The following is a 24,454-nucleotide window of genomic DNA, read 5'->3' as shown; positions in this document are numbered from 1 at the left end:
GATGCCATTTTACGCCCGCCTCCTGCTCCAGGCCGCTTCCCAGCTCACAGCGCCCAGCGATTACCTCAATTAGCCCAGGATCACAGGGCCTGCATATCCCCCAAAGGGCGCCACCTGGCTAGGCTCACCGGGGCGCCGGGACCTACGGCAGCACCCAGCTCCTTCAGCAGTGTTGCAGCCCGCTGCAGTGCATGCCTCGCCAAAGGCCGTCTGGGCCCAGCGCACTTTTCGCGCCTCTCTGCAACAGGGCCGCTCTGTCACAGCTGGTCGAGGATCTCCGCTGCCACAGCCCTGATCGGAGAGCTACCAAGTCTCGCGGGCTCAACATGGTGTCCTCTTAGCCGTTCCCGCACAGCACGGATGCAGGGAGCACCTCAGGAGGACAAGCTGCAGGAAAAGTAGGGGTTTAGGGATGGAGCGCTAGCAGATCGCGTCCGCCATGATGGCTGGCTGGCCACGCCCCCTACAGTATTGCGGATTTTTGTCGTTTGTGGTCTTGTGTTAAGCCTATATAAAGAATCCTATTTTTATACAACCTGTGTGGTGTCCATTTGTAGTGTTTTCACTGTATTACTGTATATGTTCACAAATGCTTAACACACTGCCTCTGAGATAAGCCTGTCTGCTCGTGCCAAGCTACCAAGGGGGTGAGCAGGGGTTATCCAGGAATGTAATCCTCTTTCCCTGACTTAGACGCTAGGGTCCCTATTTGGTCAAAGGTAACTATCTCTGCCAGGTAGAGACCCCCAGTTCTAACAGGCAGGCCATGCAAAGATGGAGTGGGAAGACCAATTGAGAAGCTATGATACTAATACCCTTGCTTTTACGTAAATTGACACCCTAAATGCCATGAACTTCTGCATCTCCTTGTTCGTGCTCCAGGTCCTGATAGGATCCCAAATGATCTATATAAAGCTAACACGGTGGTGTGGGGCCCGTATATAAATATTTTATCGAATGCCATTTTGTCAGGTCTCGAGATTCCATCCTTGTAGAAGATCGCAGAGATTATACCAAAATATAAGAGGGACTGGGGAAACCCGGCTAATTATCACCTCAACAGTTTGATTGATTTGCCACAAAAGATATTTTGCAAACAAATACAGACCCAGCTGCAGAATTGGATTGTTGAGGAGATTATAGTATCCGACTTTTGTGCAGGTTTTAGAACAAGCATCAGTGCTTTGGATCAGGTCCTCAGGTTCTTGTGTTTATATTGGCGTAAGGTGTTTCTTTTATGGGGGAATCGGTATGTTGCTTTTATAGATCTGCGCTCAGCTTTCGATCATGTCCCTCGGGGAGAAAATGTGCAAAGTATTGGAAAACGTTGGTATTCCCCCTCCCACAGGTTTAGTGGGTAATGGACAAGCAGTTAAGGGTGGTACAAGGCATTGTGTTATAGGGCTGTGTTTTAGACCCCACCATTTTCTCCATGTATATCAATGGGGTGATTGACCATCTTAGCAAAGAGGGGTATGATGTGCTGAGTCTCTGGGGGGAGGAGGGTCCATGGCCTCCTCTGCGCTGATGATACTTTATTGATTTCTAGTACACCACAGGGACTGCAATTACTCCCAGACCATTTCTCCCTTTTCTGTGCTGAGAGGCCTTGAGCTAAATGGCACCAAAACAAAATCTATGATTTTCTCCAAGATGAGGGACTTCTGCTGGAGCAGACAGATAATGGTTAGAAAATACATGTAGTGATTGTTTGTCCACCTTTGATTGCCTAGGTATCCATTTGACACCCAATATGAGTTGGGCCAACTCAATGCTTATTCAACAGTCTATAAACCAGGCGACAGTCACTGCAAAACATCCTCTAGGAGGGTGGCTCCTGCTCTGGAAATTTAGAATGTTAAAGTTATTGGGAATGTACTATGGTGTCAATTATGGACCTCTTCAAACATGAATAGCATTGCAAAGGCTGAGCACAGGTTCATGAGGTCTCTGCTCTCCCAATAAGTATGCTCTTGTACTCCTATACCTAGATCCTGCTCTGGGGAAGAGTATGCACAAAATTGAATGCAGAATTATTGGTATTGTCTGTGGTTGACTGCTGAATTAGAATCTTATAGAGAAGGTGTTACAGATCTTATAGAACACCTGAGCGTAATTCCTTGGTTCAACACTACTAAAACACCCCTGCAACTCCTGCAGAGGTTGTGCCTAAATATTTATCGGTCTTCCCATGAGCAACTATGCCAGCTGTCTAGAGCAAAGATTACAAATTTATTTTGGGAGGCTACAACCATGGATATGGCGACTAAGAGTACAGATAGCCTTACATTGTCTTTCAATGATTTTAAATTAAGTATGAGTTATGAGGTAACTATTGATGAAAGTGAACCCCCTTTGGCGAGTCAATTGTATCTGCAGTTCAGATGTGGAATTCTTACTGTTAAATTTTTACTTCTAATTGGTCTACAGAAAAAATAGAGGATGATCAGTGCCCTGCATGTGGTGGGGGAAAAGAATCAGTGGTATACGTATTGCTCTTCTGATCTCAGTACAGTAGATTTCGGCAACAAATTATTGTTCCACTTTGCAAGAATTGGGGTACTAGGAGCCACCAGGTTTTTTTTTTACAAATCTGCGCACCAGTACACAACGGCTCCATGTTTTTGGTGTGCAATCTGGATAAGTCGCTCTAAATGTCATTAAAATATAGTAGCTGTGGGGTGGCCTTCACCCTCATGCCATGAGCAAATATTGTAAGTGTGCCCTGCTCATTCAATGGCTTGTTTTGCCTTAAAACTTCTTCTTTTCTGATAACAGCTGATCTGCTTTTATTTTTTTAAACCTCTTTTTGTATTATGTATACTGTTTAAGATTATGTTTACTTTGTTGATATGTGTGATGGAAATAACGTTGTTTGTTGTATGTTACATTCATTCTTTCAGGGAACACCTTATGGAGATGTGGGTCTTTAAGGCGAGATGTAGGATTCATGTTGTCTTGGCTGCAGTGCAGGCTCCAATCAGCCCCTCCTCCATATACAGATAAGGTCCTGGTGAAGCAAATTTGCTGCCATGATAAGACTTTGGGGTAGGTATGAGAAGACGCTCTCACAATGAGCAGACTTCTTAAAGATAGTGAATCAAAAGGAGGACAAAGTTCCTATGACAGAATGCAAAAAGTCACCCATGCATCAGGGTGCAAAAAGTCACCCATACAGTAAAGAAAAAGAAGAGAATAAAGTACATCCCAGGTATGGGTTGATTCAAAATTGATGGTCCGGTACACGGGGAACAAACAACTGCCTGGGGTGCATGCAGCGTGGAGAATAGTTACGATAAAGTGAGCAGGTACCCTTCAGGAGCGGCTTCCATTTAGCAGCTGTAACCACAATGAGGGTATACAGGTTTCTGCCCCACCCTGATTGAGATAAGAGGGTTATATTTTTACACACATTGTTTCACGTGCACTTCACTTTTTTAACATGACGGTCCTGACGAAGCGCTAACGACCTTTGGGCGATGGAAGCGCGAAACATGTTGGCCTTGAATTGACACCTAGGCAAAATAGGCCTTTTTGGGTCAATAAATTTTAGCAGTATTGACGGCCAAGGGTATACTTTTGAATCTTATCGCTGCATGTTTACCCTTGCATTAATTTTATTGAATTACACTTGCACGAACTTCTATTACCCTCCTCTTGACCCACTCCACACACACCCGCATGCACCATCCGGCAATCCTCAAAAAAGATCTCCGACAAAGTGACCCTTCGGGGGACCCGTCGGGGATTGCAGCGCCGGCCCTACGAGGAGCAAACGCCCGATGATGAAGCATGACACCCTTCGGGGTGTGTGAGGGCAGCAGAGGATGTAGATTGACTTTTCCACTCACAGTTATGGGTCTTTCATACCTGGGATGTACTTTATTCTCTTCTTTTTCTTTACTGTATGGGTGACTTTTTGCACCCTGATGCATGGGTGACTTTTTGCACTCTGTCATAGGAACTTTGTCCTCCTTTTGATTCAATATTGATATAAAGAGCGCGGACACTGGACCTTAATTAGCTCCTTGGTCCCCCCTCTTTTTTGGTAAATTCTTAAAGATAGTGCCACACCCCAACCACAAAGCAGATGACCTTCCAGAGCTGTAATGAAAATCTTTGCGCAGCAGTTAGCATCCACTCTGCGGTAACTGAAATGCCAAGAGGCCCTCACTAAAGGTAGGTAATCAAGCCTCAGCAGTGCAAGATTGTAAGCAAGTGACCTCTTTTTGCATGGCTGCCCCCACTTATTGCCAAACTGCTGATGTACTTTGAGTGTGCCCCAGGTTCCTGCCAAACAGGTACCCAGGGCCTATGTTCTTTCCCTAAAACTGCACTGAAACAAAACCCAATTGGCACTCTTTGGCTACATGTCAGCCCCTTGTAAATGGTACCCCAGGTACAGGGATGTGGAATTCCTATAGCCCGACACCCAGGACATATTGTTTGGGGCCAAGGGCAACACGTTTTCATGTGTATTTTGTTCTTAGGGACAAGTAGGCTCAACTCCCTGCAGCACAAATCCTTTGGCTGCCAGTTTGCAGTCCCATATTGTGGATCAGGGATGGGCACTGTCTGCAGTTAAGGTAATATTTATGATCATATGTTAATGCTGTTCAAACTTGTATGTATGGTTCATTAATGTAAAGCCTTTATGATTAGGGTGAGCACTCTAAGTAAATGTTGGAGGCTCCGACTGCACTACTGACAGTGGTTCCAGTATAAAAATGTGAACACATGTTTTCAAGGTTTAGCAATATGAGGCTTTGTATAATGCTATTACAACTCACGAGAAAGGGGAGAGGGTCAAAAAATCTCCGCTACCCCGAACCCCCTAATGTAACATATTAACACAAAAAGGGGTAGAGAGGAAACAGCCCACACCAATACATTAACAGATATGCAGTGGCACAAATTGTGTGTTTTGAAAACTGCCCTCACACACACAAATGTGTGTGACATGCTTCATCATCGGTTGGGCTAACAAGACGCCCTGGCGTAGCCACGCACAGGACGGAGCATAGGGAGGGGGAAACACAAAACAACATAAATGAGACAAAACAGTGATAACAAAGTGAGTGTTACCCTGTGACTGGGTACAGAGATAGAAAAAGGTGCAGCGATAGAAGTGTTAAAACTGGCTCATTGATACCCTTCAGACCTTTATTCCTGGGTTCCGCGGTCGGGATTAAAATAGTAAAGGATAGGAAGTGTCTATAGAGAATGTTTTGTAACACGAGAACCCAACATGCTATTGTAAACCTTGACGGCTCTGCTCATTTCCTTTTACGAACAAAGGTTGTGTTCTTTGGAGTCCGCCCTGCCTGATGCTTTTTCGAGTTTGACTCACAGATAAACTAGGTAACACTCACTTTGTTATCACTGTTTTGTCTCATTTATGTTTTGTGTTTGCCCCTCTGTGAGAAGGTGGCTCTATATATACTGGACAATAAGGTGTGTATAGAGTCCACAAACCCCAAAGGTTTAACAGAGGTTAAAGTCAGAACTGACCTTACTCTCCAAAGTGGTAGCTTGGTCGAGCAGTAAGGCAGTACCAGAGGACAGTGTAAAGCATTTCTTGTACACACTCAGTCAGCAAAAGGTTTCACACACTCAAGAACTGAACTCCAGGCCAATTGTTATTATATCCTTAGATATAGTTGTTTTATTTTTAGAACCAACAGGTATAAAAATATTCCTTTCGAGATACGAGTACTCTCAGGTAAATACTTTGCAGAGGAGCAATAAGTTTGTACACACAATAATCACAGGTTAGCTAATAGCAATACAGTTCTGAAACACACTCTAGCATTGAGCTCAATGGGTTTTCATAGGAAAGTACAGTTGATTACTTTATGGATTACTTTGGTAGTTCCAGGACTAGATCTTGGATTCAGTCCTGGGGTCTAAGCTGAAACCAGATTAGCAAAAATGTTTTAGTCACAGTGATGATTTTTCCTGAATATAAAGCGGTTTTAAAAGTTCACACTTAGAAACTTTTCGAGGTGATTCTCACAATGTTATTCAATGGGAGGAAATTCAGGTTACAGGTAAAGTACGATCGCGTTACTTTTGTAACCCAGCACTAGTCTCCTAGGGCCAGCACTGGGGGCTTAGCTCAAAACAGGTAGGTAATTGCGTTTCAGTATGTCGTACGATTTTTAAAGAATATTTGCAGTTTTCAAAAGTAGACACTTCGAAGAAATTTCATAGAAAAGCAGACAATGGGTTCCTATGGAGAAAACACAGGTTACTAGTAACCCCGCTAGGGATTACTTTTGCGGTTCAGTACTGGGCTGAAAGGTACAGTACTGGCTTCCCTCCTGATCACAGGTGAGTATTTTCAAATTCGGACTTTGGCTGTTTTTATAGGAAGATTTTCAGTTTTCAAAACTTCACACTTCGAAAAATTTCGAGTAAAAAATGGGTCAATGTTATCCAATAGCAGGTAAGTGAATTACTGGTTTCCAGATGAGTACTTGGTTGGTGAAGTTAGGGTTCTGGGCATAGACTCAGGGGTCCCCCAGGGTCAGGTGAGTACTGTTAGTTCAGTCCCAGCAGCGGAGGGACGGCCGGGTGCAGAGGTAGGTAGGCCCAATGTTATCCAATGAGGGAAAGGGGGCCTTCAGTTGGTGGCTGCTGGCTAGCAGGCCACGCGGCTCTGGGAGCTGGGCTCCTGGTCACTTGCTCTGGGCAAGGGGGGGGGAGTAGGATAGGGCAAAGAGGTCACAGCCAGCGGCACTCGGGCGGCTGGGTGCAGGGTGCTTTTGAGCCGTCGGGCGATCAATGTTATCCAATGAGGATCTTGAAAAAGGAACAAAGGCTGCAGGCTCGGGGACGGTGACTCTCCAGGGGCGACCAGCACTTTGAGAGGTAAGTTGGGATGTTGGAGCACAGGTAGGTACCCCAAAGGGAGGCACAGGGGGCTGTAGGGCGCCGGGGAGTCTTTGGGTGTCGGAAAAGCTTACCCTCGGCTGGTCGCGGTTGGGGTGGCCCCTGGTTCTGAGTCTGCAGGTGTCGGCTGGTTCGTCGAGGAGGGTCTTTGGGCACTGGACTTCGGGTCCCAGTCGCCGGGGGGACGTCCTTGTGGTCTTGGTTCGGGTTGGCCCGGCCCGGGCTCGGCTGGTGCAGAGTGGGCTGGTCCGGAGCTTCCTGGTGGGCACCAGGTGGGTTGTTGCAGCAGAGCCTCTGCTGATGGGAGTCCTGATCATCGAGAGGGTCAAGGCAGGCAGGTCCTCTGGGTGTCCCAAGGTTGCTGTCCGCGGAGGTCGCCGGGTTTAGGCAGGAGCAGGTTCCAGGATCAACAGGCCGGTAGGGCTGGGGCCAAGTCATTTGTTGTTGTCCTGTTAGCAGCTGCACGGCGGGTCTTCTTCTTCTTGATCTTCTTCCTTCTTTTTGAGATCAGGATCTGAGGAAGGAAGGTTCAGGGAGCCCCTAAATACTGAATTTAGGGGTGTTACAGGTAGGGCAAGGGCAGGGACCAATGGGTCCCTGTCCTGGGGTGAGTACACCCCCTAGCCTGCTCCTCTTCTGTGGAAGGGGGGCAGGAGCCTAGCTGGGATTGGGCAGGACTCCCCATCTACAAGATGGCCGGGGTCTGGGGTCGTGCTTCACCTCGCCTCCTGCACTTGAGGGGTAGAGTTGGCAAAGGTTGGCACCCCCCCTTCTTGATGTAGTTTTTCCCGCAAGGCTTCCCGCAGGCCTGGTGGGGGGCTGGTTGCTGGGTACAGCAAATGGTCTGGAGAAGCTCTCAGAGGCGGTATGCCTTTGAAGCTTCCCCCTGTCCATCCTGGGGGAGGAGACATATCACCTTGCCCAGGATGTGCATTGTTGCAGGCCCAGGAGAGCGGGGGCTCTCCACCCAGGGGTCCAGCAACATGTCTGCTGTGTGGCAGCCTCTGCAGCCACTCAGCCTAGACGTGGATTGTAGGTTCGGGTTTTGGAGGGCATCTCTAAGATGCCCTCTCGTCAATTTTACATTAAATCCCACACTGGCATCAGTGCGGGTTTAATGTGCTGAGAAGTTTGGTACCAAACTTGTCAGTCTTTAGTGTAGCCATTATGGTGCTGTGGAGTTCGTAATGACGACCTTCCAGCACCATATACTCTTAAATGGCATTACTGCACTTACAGTGCCCAGGAATGGCCCTGGGTACTGTAGGGGCACAGGGCTCATGCCCCGGTGCCCTCACCTCTGGCATAGGGCACCCAGCTAGAGGGGTGACTGAAGTATGCCAGGCAGTGGGTTCTGTGGGCATGGCACACAGGGATGTGTGCCATGTCGAGTCTTGCTTTAGTTCTGTACTTAGGCACTCAGCCTGCAAAGGCAGTGTGTGGGTGCCAGGGTACAGGGTCCCTGAGGGTGGCACAATAAGTGCTGCAGCCCTCAGAGGTCTTCTCTGGTCACCATGCCCTGGGTACCTGGGGTACCATTTACTATGGGCTGACAGGTGGCCAGAGATGCCAATTGGGTGTTTTGTTTTAGCATAGCTTTTCTTTGTAGGGAAGGAACACAGGCCCTGGGTACCTGGTTGGCAGGGACCCAGGGCGCACAAAGTACTTCAGCTGTTCAGAAAAAAGTGTGGGCATACCAAGGCAAGAAAGATGGCACTTTCTCACACCCTCCCTATGCTCCGTCCTGTGCGTGGCTACACCAGGGCATCTTGTTAGCAGACCCGATGATGAAGCATGTCACACACATTTGTGTGTGAGTGAGGGCAGTTTTCAAAACCCACGATTTGTGCCACTGCATGTCTGTTAATGTATTGGTTTGGGCTGTGTCCTCTCTACCCCTTTCTGTGTTCATTTGTATAATGCTCCCATAATGCTCTCTGATTTTTTTCTTCCATTTAAAAAAAAATAACTTTATTGATTGAAATCACAGTAGTACATTACATGATTGAACGACACATTGCATAAAATAAATATATAAAATAAAAATATATAAAATATTCCTGTAAAACATTAATCAAGAATTACACATTACGCTTCTCCTACCAGTCCATCTTGTCTGCGCATTTCCATTTCAATCGTGGGTGACAAACATAGATCTCCCCTGTGTTTGTTCCACTGTGACCAGTTCTTATCCCATTTGTTGGGGCATCCCCGAACTTTATAGACCTCAGTCTCTGCCAGCATGCATCTATCCATTTGTTTGACCCATAGGGTGACACAAGGTGGGTTTACGTCCCCCCAAATCCTATCCAATTCTCTCTTTACCAGTGTGTAACCTAGCGTGTGAATTGCTGTTCTACCTCCGTTAGGTCAGTGGGCTCCCAGATGTTCAATAGTCTGAGCTGTGGGGTTAGTGTTATAGCTTTCCCCCAGGGCTGTGAACATGTGAGTCGTGGCTCCCTCCCAAAGGGGGCGTATCCTGGGGCAGGACCACAATGCAAGGTAAAATGTGGCCTGCTGACCACATCCCCTTACACATCTGTCATCAGGTTTGGATCCTATCTTGGCCAAAACTGTCACTGTAATATATGAGCAATGGAGTATTCTAAGCTGAATGAGGTGAAACCTCTGAGTGATAGCTGCGTCACGTGGGGACATCAGCGACGACTGCCAGTCTCCGTCCTAATGCTCTCTGATTTGATAGAAATATTTGAAGATGCTTGAAGGCAAGATTGATGATTCTTTGCTTTCAAAATAAAACGTTCATAAAAAACTGAAAGCAGGAAAACATTTTTTACTGTAAAATTTCAGGTCCCACTTCTTTGCAGCACCATTTAGTAACATTTGTTGATGCATGCTAGTATTCCCAAAAAACATTCATAATGGAAAATCAGTGTAACCAGTTTCAATAATATTATGGGAAACAAAAAAAACCAAGCATTGGCAAAGCCAGTAGGTCTGAAATTGGTGGTCAGCTTTTTAGTTTTGTCAATGTGTGACTTGTATTGACATGGTTTTTGTAAACCCTTATTGGTGTAGGAGCTGCCGAGCCCTCGCCATTATAACAAACATTGGCAAAAGTAAAAATAGTTATTGGTCTCAAAAAGCACACACTGCCACAGTGGTTACTGGCACAGAACAAAATTACTTTGTGTGCCGATATGCTACTTGTGAAAGAGCAGATTGCGGTCACTCACAGTGAAGCCAGCCAATACAGAGAGAGAGAGAGAGAGAGAGCCAGAATTTAATAAACACAAAAGGTCACGGTCAACGGCAAACCAAATTAAGGGCCAATTATTAAAGAAAGTCCCAAAAGTGCACCCATGGTATATGTACTTCCAAGAAAGCATATTTTATTTATTTTTTGAATTTTTTAAATTAAATTCAAGACATACATAAACGAATAAAGAAAACAAAACACAAGGCAGTACATTATAGATGTGTCGCTGTGGCGTCGGGGGAGGGAGTACACTAGCAGTTCAATCGGCAGGGCCATACATTGTGGAGGGGGGGGGAGGGAGACCAGGAGCAAGCGAGAACACCTAATCAATAGTGGAGGAAACAATAGGTTGGGAGGAAGATAGGTCAGTTTCAAAGTCAGTGGGAGGGGGGGTACATATATCACCACAGTATGTGTTCCACTGATTCCAGATCGTACCCCATTTACGGGGCGTGCCACGGGCAACATAAACTGTATTCTCTCGAAACATGCACCAATCCATGTTTTGTTGCCACAGCAGAACCGTCGGCGGCCTCTGAGCACCCCACAATTGGGCAATGTCCCTCTTAGCAATCATATTACCCAGGGTCACCCAGCGAAGCAGCGCGCCGCTGTAATCATTCGGCTCCCCGACATTCAACAGGCATCTCCTCGCCTCAGGCATTGACCGCACACCCGTGACCTCACTCATAACCTCATGCACCCGAGTCCAGTAGCGCATCACGGCAGGACATTCCCAAATAATATGGAGAAATGTACCCACGAGACCACAGCCACGCCTGCACAGACCATCCACAGAGAATCCCATACACACCAAACGGGGACCAGTCACATACACCCTATGAAGAATTTTGAGCTGCACAAACCGAAGGCGCGCCGGGATCGCCACTTCCTTGGGGGAAGAGATCGCCGCCTGCCAGTCCTCATCATCAAGTTCCCGACCGTCACTGGTCCAGACCTCTCGAAGATGACAGAGGAGGTCAATCCTGTTGTTGATCAATTTTTTGTATACGAGTGAAATCGTACTGTCCGGGACGTGCCCGTCCAGAATCCGATCCTCCAGCGGGGACGCCTCCTGGATATCCGTGCCAGAGGGGAAAACAGATAATATGGCATGTCGAATTTGCGCATAACGAAAAAACTCCCTATCATTCAAATCGTACTCAGCTTTCAACTCCTCAAACGTCTTGACCCTACCCTTGGTCCACACATCATTCACCCTGCTGATACCAATCACATCCCACCTGTCAAAGCCCTTCCATTTCCAGAGGGACCCGAGCCTATCAGACCCGTAAAGCGGAGTCGCACGAGTCAGTTTATCTGTCCAGCCCAGAGCCGCCGTCGCACGATACCACACCTGCACGGCTGTCATGGTGGGGCCCGTGAGGGTCTTGCAAACAGACCTCGCGTACAGCGCCCTGTTATAATCTCCGCCGGGCAACAGCCACTTGTCCATTTCAAACGCCGGGTTCGGCGAAGGACCATAAGTACCATGGTTAATCGCCCCCAGCTGAGAGGCCCAATAGTATCGGCGAATATCGGGAAGCGCGATGCCCCCGTCGTACCACGGCAGCGTCATCTTCGCCAGGGCAATACGGGATCGACCCCCCATATTAATCGCCTTTGTAGACTCTCGACCTCCCGAAAGTAGCTAGCAGGCACCGCGTCGAGCGTGTTTTGAAGCGCATAAAGGAACCGGGGCAGCGACATCATCTTGAACAGTGCAGCTCGTCCCAGGGGGGAGAGGGGGAGCTTGCCCCACGCAATAACATCAGCGCGAAGGCGCTGGAGCGGGGGCAGCAAATTGCGCTCATAACGAAGTACCGGGTCCAAGGTAATAAAGATCCCCAGATACTTAAAGCCTTCCCGCACCACCGAAATAGGGCAGCCGCGGGGCAAGAGAGGAGCCTCGCCCGAAAGAACATAGACGCACGACTTAGACCAGTTGATGACGAGACCAGAGTTTTTACGGAAGGAGGTCAAGACGTCAAAAAGAACGATCAACGATTTCCGAGGCGACGTGAGATACAGCAGGATATCGTCTGCATATAAGGACACCCGGTCCTCAAAGTCCGAGTTCCATCTAATGCCCTTCAAAGACGGCTCCCATCTCAACCAGGCCGCCAGTGGTTCCAGAGCGAGGGCAAATAAAAGAGGAGACAAAGGGCAGCCCTGGCGCGACCCTCTGCTGAGGGCAAATGGGGCGGAGACACGGCCGTTGACGACCACTTGTGCTAAGGGATCGGTATAAAGCAGTTTCACCCAATTAATAAAGTTCGGGCCGAAGCCAAATTTAGAGAGGACCGCCCAAAGATATGGCCACTCCAGCGTATCAAACGCCATAGTGGCGTCCAGAAACGCCAAAATGGCCGGTTCGCGCAACGTCCCCGCCCGCGCGAGGACACCATGCAGGCGCCGGAGGTTCAATGCCGTGTTGCGGTGCGGTATAAACCCGGATTGATCCGGGTGAACCAGATCGCTAATAACAGTCACTAAGCGGTTAGCCAGCAATTTAGCCAGGATCTTCGGTTCGGCATTGATCAGAGATATGGGCCTAAAGGAGGTGCAGCGGTCGCGTGGCTTACCATCCTTGTGAATCACAACTATGGTGGCCAATCTTTGGTCAGGGGGAAGGGAACCCAACTCCAACGATTCCAGGAACATCGACCGTAGATACGGAGCTATCGTATCCGGACGGAGCGTGTAGAGCTCAATGGGGAGCCCATTGGGGCCCGAGGCCTTCCCCGAGCGGACCGAGCAGATGGCAGTAACTACTTCCTCCACTGTGGGCGGTGCCTCGAGGAGCCCCCTCTCAGGGTCTGACAAACAAGGCAGCGAGAGGTCTCGCAGAAGTAGCTGGGAGTCATACTCGGGTCGATCGGACACGGGGGAATACACATCCCGGAAATAGTCCGCAAAACAGTCCACAATGTCGGCGGGGTCAGTGAGACTCACTCCTTGCACATTCACAACCACAGGGACCACCCGACTCGCGCGCTCCCTCCTATCCAGCCAAGCAAGCAACTTCCCAGCCTTGTCTCCCACATCATACAGATGCCCCTGCTGTTCCCTGCCCATTTCTTTTGCAGCATCCGTAACTAGTGCTCTGTAGTCAAGTTGTTTAAGACTCAGTAGGTGCAGTCTATCCGGGGTGACCTCGGATTCCAACTCCCCCTCGAGGACAGTGATTTCGTTCTCGATCCGGACAACCCCCTCCTGTTTAACCTTCTTAACATTGCTAATCAAGGAAAGGGCGTGACCCCGAATCACAGTTTTGTACGCTTCCCACAGTGTAACAGAGGAGGAGACGGTGCCCACAATATCAGCAAAATAATGGTCAAGCGCTTTAATCAGTTCAGCTCTCACCTTTGGATCACGGAGATACCAGGGGTTAATCGGAGCCACTCGGCCCTCAGTCCCTAGCTGCGTATCTATGACTAACCATAATGGGGAGTGGTCCGATATACCCTTAGCAAGGTGTTTTATCTCCCTGATAGAGGAGGCCTGTGAGGAGGGCATCAACACATAGTCTAGTCTCGAAAGACTGCCGTGAGCCCCAGAGTGGAAAGTGTACTGCGACTGCCCTGGGTGGAGCAGGCGCCAACAATCAGTGAGCCCCAGAGTGTCCAAGAAGTCCCCCAGCCAAGATTGAGACCGTGCATTTTCCCGGGGAGGGTAACGGTCACACATCCCCGACACTGCGGAATTGAAATCCCCTCCCACTATAAGCTGACCCTCAGGGACCCCCAGGAGTACTCTTCCCAGATCGGCAAAGGTAGTGGCCTGCAGACCAGGCGGGACGTAAACAGAGAGCAGGGTGATGACTTTCCCCTCCCAGCGTCCCACAATGGCGGCGTAGCGACCCCTATCATCAAGGATAATGTCGTCAATAGCGAGAGGGAGGGAGCTCCGTACCAGAATGTTCGCCCCCCTAGAGCCAGAGGTGAAACCGGAGTGGGCCAGGAGACGGTACCCACGCCTATTCATTGCGTGGCATGTATTGCCAATCAAGTGCGTCTCCTGAAGCAACACCACATCAGGGGATAAACGCCGCAACAGTTGCAATACCACTCCCCGTTTTATCCTGTCCCCCAACCCGTTGACGTTCCAACACAACAATTTAAGTCCCCTACCCCCATCCCAGAAACCAACCCCGATCCCACCCCACACCAGACGCAACACTATGTAGCAGGAGCACATCAACACTATGCCTTGAAGAAAACAAAGAAACACAAACTGCAACCTCCCAACCCCCAAAAAAACCCTGAACACCTCGCCCCCCACCCTGCACCCCTGCGTAAGACTCAAAAGCCACCCCAACTTGCAGTGTGCCTGTCGCCCCATCATACAACTAGTCTACGAAAAGAACCCCTGAGGAGGAAGACTCACCCACCCCCCGCCCACACCCCGAAAAGATCAAACATTAGCAGGCAGTAGTTGCATAGCATCAAACCACAGCTGAAAGTCAATGCGGTGGCCCGGGAGCCAGCGTCGCTCCCTATTCCTGCTCCACCGGGCCGCCCTCTGCCCCTCCGGAATGTCCAAATTGTTCAGAATGTTCCTGCCCAGGGGGCAGCGTGTAAAGCCAGTCACTTGCGGCTCCAGGATGGTCGAAGAAGAATGTTCGATCTCTGTACACCACACGTAGTCGGGCCGGGAAGAGCATAGCGTACTTCATGTCTCTGTCTCTCAGCCTCCTCTTCACCCCTTGGAATCCGAGTCTTTGTTTCTGCACCTGCTGGGTGAAGTCTGGGTAGAAACTAACCGTAGAGTTTTCAAAAGCCACAGGACCAGATTGACGCGATGCTTGGAGGATCGCATCCCTGTCTCGAAAATGGAAGATTCGAGCAACGATGGGACGTGGAGTGGCTCCCTGCTTAGGCAGGCCTCCCGGTATCCTATGTGCACGTTCCACGGCAAAGAACTTACTGAGGCCTTTAGGCGCCAGGTGGTTCAGAACAAGGTCCTCCACCAGCAGGTCCACCGAAGAGGCTTCCGATTTCTCCGGGACACCAACCAGACGGACATTGTTCCGCCGTGCACGGCCTTCAAAGTCCTCCAAGCGCCGAGAGAAATAGTCATTGGAGGCTCGCAAGTTGCCGACTTCTGTCTGTAAATCGGAGACGTCAGTAACGAGGCTGGATGTCTTCAGGTCGAGAGATTTGACCTTCTCGTTGGTCTTCGCAAGATCAGCCCTGATCAGGGTAACATCGATGGCAACCGTGTCCAGCTTGTGAGACAAGGCCTCATACTGTTGACCCAATGTGGCCTTCATGCCAGCAATGGCGCCCATGACGTCTTTTAGCGACAAGTCCTCACCCGTCGAGGAATCCTCTCCGACATTAATCGGGGATTTGGTCGGTCCACCCGGGGAGCCTTTGGCGAGGGTGTATCTGTCCATGACGTTAGACTGCACGGCACCCCCCGGGAGAGCCGTCTTGGTCTTGCGTTTTTCGCCCTCAGGTCTGGTGGCCATCTTGGATATCGTGCCCCGGAGGGTTGCCTGAGACCTGGTGAAAATGGCTACAATCGGTGCGCCCGCAACAGTTTAAAAGCAGAAAGTGGGCACTCCACACCATTTAGTGAGCCACCCTAAGCGGGTCCGCAAATGTCGAGATATGGTAGGGTGGAGGGCAACCGAGGGAGGCCGGTCCGGACAGAGTCAGAGAGGTCGCAGGGTGAGAAACTAAACCGAGAGTAGACGACCGAGCCGAGGTGACTCAGGCGATCCGTTGTTGTTCGATTACTGTCCGTCTGGCAGAGAAGCAGAGCCCGGGGTGGCACCAGGGAGCAGGCCAACAAGATTCAGAAGTCCGTAACTTCGGTTCCCGGAGTCCAAATCGAAATCTGGAAACAGATAAATGATCAGCAGGGCTGTGCCACAAATGACCCGTCCTCTAAGTCAGGATAGGGTACAGGATAAACGACGGAGGTGGCGAAGGTCCGGGAGCCCTGTGCTCACGCGACCATCTTGGTTGCGCGCGAAGCTCCTCCCCCCTCCAGTGTGAGATTTAATGAAAAATTGACACAGAGGGCATCTTCGAGATGCCCCTTGAAAAACTACCTAACTCTAAGTGTCCTGGCAGAGTGACTGCTAGCCAGCTGCCACCACCAGACATGTTTCTGGACCCCTGGGTGGAGTGCCTGCTGCTCTCGGGGGTCTGAAACAATGCACATCCTGGGGTGAAGTGCCAAGCCTCCTCCTCCAGTATGGGCAGGGTCCACAAAGGGGAAGCTTTAAAGGCTTGCTGCCTATGTGAGCTACCCCAGCCCTTTGCAAGTTCCAGCAACTGGCTCCCATCGGTTCTGACCCCCACCTTGGGTGGGAGAATCAGCGGGAAAACCAAGTGAGGAAGGGAGGTGTGCCCACCTTCGCCAACCCCTCCTCTCATGTGGGGGAGGCAAGGTGTAGCACAGCTCTCAAGCCCCACCATCTTGCAGATGGGGGGACGCAGCCAACCAGAGAGAGGCATATGCCTCCCTCCCACTGGAGGGTGGCATAATAGAGGGTGTACCCACCTCAAGGAAGGGACCCATTGGCATTAACCTTTACTTATCTGTAACACCCCTAAATCTAGTATTTAGGGGCAACCCCGAACCTTGCCGCCTCAGACAAGCACCGGACAGAAGAAGAGAAGGAGGACTGAAAAAGCTGTGCTGAAACTAAGAGGAGGAGGACGCCGCCCACTGTCCACACCTCGAACCTGCTCCAGCGAAATCGCGGTGCGTCCTGCAGCCAGCTACCTCAAGAACACAAAGGACCTGCCCTGCCTTCCAAACCCAAGATTTTATCTCCTGTGAGCACTGGATATGCTCACCAACAGACTGGCCCCAGCCAAAACTGCGAGTCTACACCACTCTGCACCGGACGCCCACGGCCCGAGTTCGAGTGGCCCAACACCTCAAGGAAGTCTCCTCTGCAATCCTGACCTAAGATCTGGTGATCTCTGACCTGCCTCAAATCTCCAAACAACGCGTTCAGTCTCTTTCTGGAGGACTCCCACATCCGCACTGGAGCTGGTAAGAAAACCAGACACCTAAAGACACCTCTGCACCCAACGTCGCACGGACATGAGTGGCCCAACCAATGGTGTCCCAGCATCCCCAGGCATCCCAACTTACCTCTCCAACCAGTGGTCACCTCCAGAAGATCTTCATCCCAAGCCTGCAGTCTTTGTTGCAACCGGAGAATCCCCATTGAAATCAACAAGGTACCAGACGCCAAAACAGCACCCTGCACCTAGCTGCCCCTGTGGATGTACTTTGGGTGCTAACTCGGATCCCCCTTTGCCCAGAGCCTAACACCAGGAGCTTTGCTCCCACAACCCAGTTGCCTGCTTGTGAGCAGCCACCAACCGGAGGCCCCCTATCCCCGATTAGATAACATTGGGCCTCAGCACTCTGCACCCGGCCGCCCTAGTGCCGCTGAGGGTGCTGTGAGAGTGCATCCTTGACCCTGAGGGAACCCTGGTTCTTACCTCAGGGAACCAACTTCCAAACAAAAGTACTTACCTTGAAACCTATAACCACATTTCTTCTCATTGGACTGTATTGACTGCTTTCTTGAGAAAACTATTTTAAGTGTGAAGTTGGTTTTGTACGGAAACTTGAAGAACTGCAAATATCTAAAAACTGCTTTACTTAACTTTTCTCTAGGAAATGTCCCAGTGTGTTATCTAGGCATATCACACTAATTAATCTGAAAAGTAATCTAACAGTAATTTCCACTGTATTGAAAGTATTTACAAACCTGTAATAGAGTCATTGTCATTCAGCGAGCTTGTATTGTTCAACTTGCCTTGAAAAGTATCATTTACACTTACCTGTACCAGGATTGCTTGGTTCCAGAAAATAAATATAACTAAATAATATTTTTATACAAACAAATTCGTCTGAGTTCAGTCTTTGAGTGTGTGACATCATTTGCTGCCTGAGTGTGTACAACACATGCTTAAAACTACCCTCTGATAAAGCCTTACTGCGCAGCCACACTACTACAAATAGAGTGTAAGGTGCAATCTACTTTTACCTCTGCCTATCTTTGGGGTTTCACTGGACTCTGCACCCTATACCCCATTTTGGTATAGTATATACAGAGCCAGCTTCCTACAGAGATGTTCAATTAATCACAACCAATCACCAGTGTGGTGATTTTATCCAGGACACTATATACGACATACAACCAGGCAGGACTGTGTATTCTGGATTCCTGATTCGAATAGGAATTTATCTACATCCCCACTGTTACCTATTAGGTAAATGCAGCACTACTTTCACTGATGACACTTACCTCAGTGGGCTGAAATTCAACATTACAAATGCCACAGCAAGCATCAGACAGAAACCTCTTCGCTTCGGAGCAGTCACTTTAAGGCGCGTGTTCTATAAAGAGACGAAAGAGGACAAACAAAACGTGGAAATTACTACTGAATTGGCAGTTTAACATAATGAAACTCTCATTCTGTAATATCCTAAAATAGATAAAGGCATACCATCTTATCCTACTTTAGGAAATCTATAAATCAAAGATGGTTGAACAGATAGACTCCAAACGAAGATCAATTTTCAATACCTAGGACTGCACTGGAACCCAAAAGCGTTGTGAGGCATAACGGATGGCAATAACGTGCTAAACAAATCTTTGTTTATATAACACCTTTGCAGAAGTCAAATCTCTAAGAGAGCACAGACTGAAATAGGACCTCCACAAAATACTTCGTAATCAATCAATGGCTCCATCACTGTAGACCTCTTCATTAATAAAAGGAAAACATTTTGAAAACTGCTCATAAAATTCTGAAACTAATATGAAGACTATGCGGAACCTTTAGCACATTAACTTTACCAAAAAAATTTGCACATAAAAGTTGTTGCCAAAAAGTAGTGTCTGTAAAGAACAAGTTACTTACCTTCTGTAATGATATATCTGTAATAGACATATATTAGTTATAGATTCCTTACCTTACAATTACCTTCAGGCATCAGACTGGATCCAGAGAATTTTTCTGTAGCATTACCCCCGCGCATCGGTAGGTGGTGTCGGTCAACTCTACGTCCGTCGTCGGCGTCATGTTCGCCGGGATGACTTGGCGGTGTTAGACGCTGTCCCAGCGAGCTGACGTCAGTTTTGACACGACTTTCCACACCAGAAGCGCAGAGCCATGCAAGACACTGACCACTGGTAAACAAAACTAGGGCCCTGAGAGGGAGCCCCTTACACTAGAAGTCAGTTCGCACAATGGGCAGAATGGGTGGGGCGGTAAGAAATCTATAACATATATGTATATAAGGTAAATAATTTGTTCATATGAAAGTAACAATTAGTTATAGATTCCTTACCTTAGAATAGATACCCCTGCAATGCCAACCCCGGAGGTGGGTCTGCGAACCAAGTTCACACCAGAAAGTCCTGGAGAACAGAACAGCCAAAATAGCCTTCTCTCCAGACTTGGCTATCCAGGCAATAATTTTTGGTGAATGTGTGCAAAGATGCCCATGTGTCAATGAGCGAGACTCAATGTCCCAGTAGTGGCTGCCGTCGCCCTGGTAAAATGGGCGAGCAGACCTACTGCTGGTTCCGTTTTTGCAAAGAATAGCAGATTTTGATGCATAGGACAACCCATCGAGAGATGATACGTTTGTTCACGGCCTGATATTTCTTAGCGCCCACATAACCCACAAAGAGTTGATCATCCACCCGGAAATATTTAGTGCGGTCAAGGTAGAAGAACAGCTCACTTTTTTGGCCGAGACAGTGGAGTCTCTCCTCTTTCAAAGGGTGCAGAGGCGGGAAGAAGGTGGGCAATGTTATGGTCTGACCTATGTGAAAAAGAGGTAACCGCTTTGGGCAGAATAGAGGATCTAGTGCGAAGGACCACTTTGTCCGGATGAACTGCAAGAAAAGGAGACTTAGAGGAAAGAGCCTGAAGCTCACTCACCCTGCGTGGTGCAGATGTGATGGCAAGCAGGAAAGTGTTCTTCAAGGTAAGAAGACGAAGAAGACTATTATGTAGTGGCTCGAAAGGAGCACACATAGGGAAAGTAAAACAAGATTCAAGTCGCACTGGGGCATTACGAAAGGAGAGGGATGAAAGAGACAAGTGCCCTTTAGAAATCTATTTACAATCCGAAGCTTGAAAAGAGAAGGCTGATCAGGAAGGCACAAAAATGCAGAGATGGCCAACATATAGCCTTAAAGAGTGCCCAGAGCTGAGCCCTGCTGGGCCAAAGATAGAATGAAGAGGGGAACCTCTAAAAGAGGGGCAGAAGGGGGATCCATGGCCTTAGCTGTGCACATGCCACACATTTGTTCAATCTACAGGCGTATACCATTTTAGTGGAGGCATGCCCAACTGCCAAGATGACATTACAGACTTCAGGAGGAAGGTCAAAAGCTGGCAACTGTCGCCGCTCAATCTACACGCAATGAGGTGGAGGATAGACAGGTTTGGGTGGAGGACTGCCCCCTGCTGCTGCGACAGAAGATCCTCCCGAAGAGGCAGTCTGATAGGAGGATCGATGGTCATGCTCAAGAGCTAGGGCTCAACAACAGTGTGGTATCAGTTCCTAAGAGAGAGAGAGAAAGAAGAGTTCAACAACCTATCCTGTTTGTGAGTCAATAAGCTGGACTCCAGTGTAAGCACTACAAAAGGAAACCACAGCAGTTTAGAAAAATATCCATATTTTTATATACTCAAGAAAAGACCAACTACGGTAAGAATCCACAACACAGTACTTTAAAAATAGTTAATTCACCAGATGTCTTTAAATGGCAAAAATACGTTGAAAACACAGGTCGTATGATTACTTGACGGGCAAGATGGCGGCCGCGTGAGCTGCGCGGAGTTTGCTCCCTGACCAGCTTACCTACGGAATGCTGCTTGGAGCTGAGCTGCTGCCTTATTGGATCACCTGAGCATGACAGAGACCGAACTTGAGCCACGCAGATCCCCGGTGCCGAATTATCGAGCCTTCAGGCGGATGATCCTTTCCTTCAGTTTGTGCCGGCTCCACCTGACGGAACTCCACCTGCGTGCTTCGCAGAGTAGAGCAGGGCGGGTGATGATGCGAGTACAGGATCTGTGGCGGGTGTCGATAGCCGCACAGCGACTGGAGGAACTTGCTTGAGGGAACGGGATGCTCCTCCTCGAGTTGCTCCCAAGGACGGGGCCGCAAGCATGAAAGACATCACCACTTTAAAAAAACAGGAGATGGCAAAAAGCCTCGATACGGCCTCTGCTTGCAGGCAAGGGGGCAGAGATACTGTGGACATGGCGGTGGAGAGCGGTGGAAACTCTGGCATGGAGCAAGCCTCACTGGATGCAGGTGCTAAGAAAAAGACCCTGACAGTCCCTGGTATGTTCACTGGCAAGCCGGTAAGTGGTAAACCGAGCTACCAGTCTAAGTCTAACACTGAGCGAACGCCCATTCAGCTAAGGAGCAAAAAACTGTTTCTACTGTTCCTACTCCAGCCATATCAGACATTGTTACTACTATGGCTACTGTTGCTATCAGTGGTGCTACAGCTACTTCCAGCATTCCCAGTAATATCACTTGGGCTGTGATTAGCCCAGGCAAAGCAATAGCCAGGACAGACAATGTGGTAGTAGGGTCAGATGCTGTGGGTATCCAGGTTGCAGGGATGTTGTTTGCACCAATATTTCCAGAGGCATCTATTGAGACACAGCCAGAGAGGCAATCAGAGGAGACCTCAGGCCCAGACCCTGACTGTTATACCCTCCCTGAGGGGCTGCAAGAAGGAGGGGATATAATACCTGGTACTCCTGACGGGGAAAAGTTTTTCTCGATGGCTGAGGAATCGGACTCCATAGGGGGCAGTGTCCTGGAGATCTCAGAGGCAGATGGACCGGCAGATAACAGCGACAAAGATAGTGCTCCCACAACTGCGGATACGCTCAGACAAGCCCCCAGGCATGTTAAGGGGAAAAAGCACCCTGGTTCCCGGCGTCAGAGTAGCCACTCTGACTCTAACATTCATCTCCAGTCGGACTATTCTAATACCAACCTAGGAGGCAAAGAGGCTGAGGGAGGGATAGGATTCCAAGAGAACCCCCATGCCTCTGGGTGTAAGGGCGAGCTGGCTCCCTCAATGTCTTTAATCTATGCGACTCTCAAAGCTATGCAAATCGAGGCTCGTCAGGAGCATAAAAGGGCTCAATTGGCAACAAATACAATCCAGGGAGCAATCAGAAAGACCACGAAAGCCTGTACTGAAGTTATGGTGCGAACAACGACGCTGGAGGAGCGGGTTGTTGGACTCGAGGCTGGGTTGGAGAGCACAGAGCAAAAGACATCTGCCAATGATGCTAGAATGATGGACATTTTATGAAAGCTTGAGGAGTCGGAGAATCGACAGCGACAAAATAATCTGCGCCTGCTGGGTATAGAAGAGAAAGTTGAAGGAGGAGACATACATGGTTTTGTGATCAAGCTCTTCAAGTCTGCTTTCCCAGAATTTTCACACTGGAATTGGGAAGCTGTGATTCAGCGTGTCCACCGATTTCCCTTAATGGCAAAGAATAACCCCGGGTCGGACCAAAGACCACGAGCAATCCTGATATTTTTCGGGAATCTCCGATTGCGGCAAGCAATATTCGAGAAGGCCCGGCCAGATGCCAAAAAAGTAGCGGAAGGGCAGACTTTCTTCGTGCAACCCGACTTCTGCCATACAACCGTTGAGAGAAGATGGCGTTTGAGGCAGATGATCTCTCCTTTTCAGAAACTAGGTTGCGAAGTTTACTTGATGAACCCTGCTCGGCTGAAAGTTATACATCAGGGGTGGGTCAGGGTGTTTGTTTCCGAGATTCAGGCGGAGAACTATCTCAAAGACATATCTGGCGATTAGATAAGTCTGTATTGTAATGAGGGGAAATAAGACATGGGCTACCGGTAGCTTGCCAGTTTCCCTCCTTTTCTTTTTCTTTTTTTGATATTTCCTTTTGGGTCATCTCTCTTCTACTAATTGTTGCGCTCGCAGGTGTTTTTTGTGTGACAGCGGGTAAGGGGGAGGGTGGATGGGGCTTGGCTCAACTGGGGTTTCGCTAGACAGGTCAGGGAGCAACAGGGGCGCACTAACGTGGGAGGCATCACAAGGGTCTGGAGATCTTTTTTGCCTTAGTGAAGGGTGTGGGGGGGTGGATCCATTTTAAGGGAAAGGTAATTGGAAGCTACAAAGGGAAACTTAGAAATATGTTTTTTTTTCTCACCTTTCTAATGTAGGGTCATATTTGTGGTGTTTGTTTTACATAATCTATGGGGGGTGTTAGGATAGTCACTATTAACATCTGCAGATTAAATGACCAGCGAAGCATGATAGGATAAAAGAAGATGTTTGAATCCTGAAGGTAGACATAATCTGCCTCCAGGAGACTCACATCGAAGCCAGTCGAAGTAAGATCATGGAGCTAGATGGGTTTCAATTGATCGTATGGTCCAAGCAAGAGGTAAAGACCAGGGGGGTGGCTATATTTGCCCGCCGGGTTCTGGCAAATTTTTCACGCTCGATCTCAGATAAATACGGCAGATGGGCAATAACTCAGTGCTCAATAGATAATAGTTTGTTTATGTTATTTTCAGTATATGGCCCAGTGTTAGATGACCCAGAATTGAATGACTGGCTGAGAGTTGAATTGGTGGGATGGCCGTTGGCAGTTATAATGTGTGGAGACTTTAACATAAATATGAGCTGCGCAATATCGAATCACCCGGAACCAATATATCAAGGGAGTAAGCCAAAAGTCTTCAGATCTCTCTGCCAATTAAAGGAGCTCCATGGGCTAGTGGATGTCTGGGCTGTAACAAAAAGTAATCACTCTGTGTTTACATATTATTCAGCCCCACACCAATCACATTCAAGATTGGACTATTTTTTTATTTCCCAAAGCTTGGTGCAGGGCTGTAAAATTGAAAAAATCCCTAAGGTTATGTCCGATCACAACCACTTGGTCTTGGAAGTGCGCATTAAGTGCCCAAAAAATGCCTCTACCTGGACTTTTAGGTTTAAAGCATTTTATTGCATTTCCATGAAAAAACAATACAAACAATGAATACAGTCGTCGCAAGGAGGTAGTGCAGAGTCTCGGCTCCAGGAGCGCCGTCAGTATTCCAGACATTACAATCGGAACATCCTTCAGGGCCTCGGGCTAGTCGTGAATACGGCGACGACCATTTCAATAACCAACATTCCCTACCCCAACACCCCCCTCCCAGCCCTCCCCCCAAATCCCCCTCCCCCCTCCCCCCGTGCTGAGCGAATGCCCTACACCCCTATCACCACTGTCATGTATCCGCACCTCCCGTCAAGCTCTCCACTGGAGCCAA

General features: G+C 48.8%; 1 protein-coding gene across 3 annotated transcripts in view; it reads right to left on the bottom strand.

Annotated features, from left to right (window-relative positions):
- The window catches only part of ATF6 (activating transcription factor 6), a 1,455,481-nt gene that overhangs the window by 575,096 nt on the left and 855,931 nt on the right, over positions 1-24,454 (bottom strand). For all 3 annotated transcript variants that reach the window (XM_078686796.1, XM_078686788.1, XM_078686804.1), the window contains one exon: positions 18,405-18,496. In XM_078686796.1, coding sequence (XP_078542922.1) covers positions 18,405-18,496 — 92 coding nt within the window. The remainder of the gene's footprint in view (positions 1-18,404; positions 18,497-24,454) is intronic.

This window comes from Lissotriton helveticus, chromosome 1_1 (assembly GCF_964261635.1).
Source record: "Lissotriton helveticus chromosome 1_1, aLisHel1.1, whole genome shotgun sequence".
Classification (NCBI taxonomy): Eukaryota; Metazoa; Chordata; class Amphibia; order Caudata; family Salamandridae; genus Lissotriton; species Lissotriton helveticus.
The sequence above is the reverse complement of the archived record's forward strand: the minus strand, read 5'-3'. Positions and strand labels throughout refer to the sequence as shown.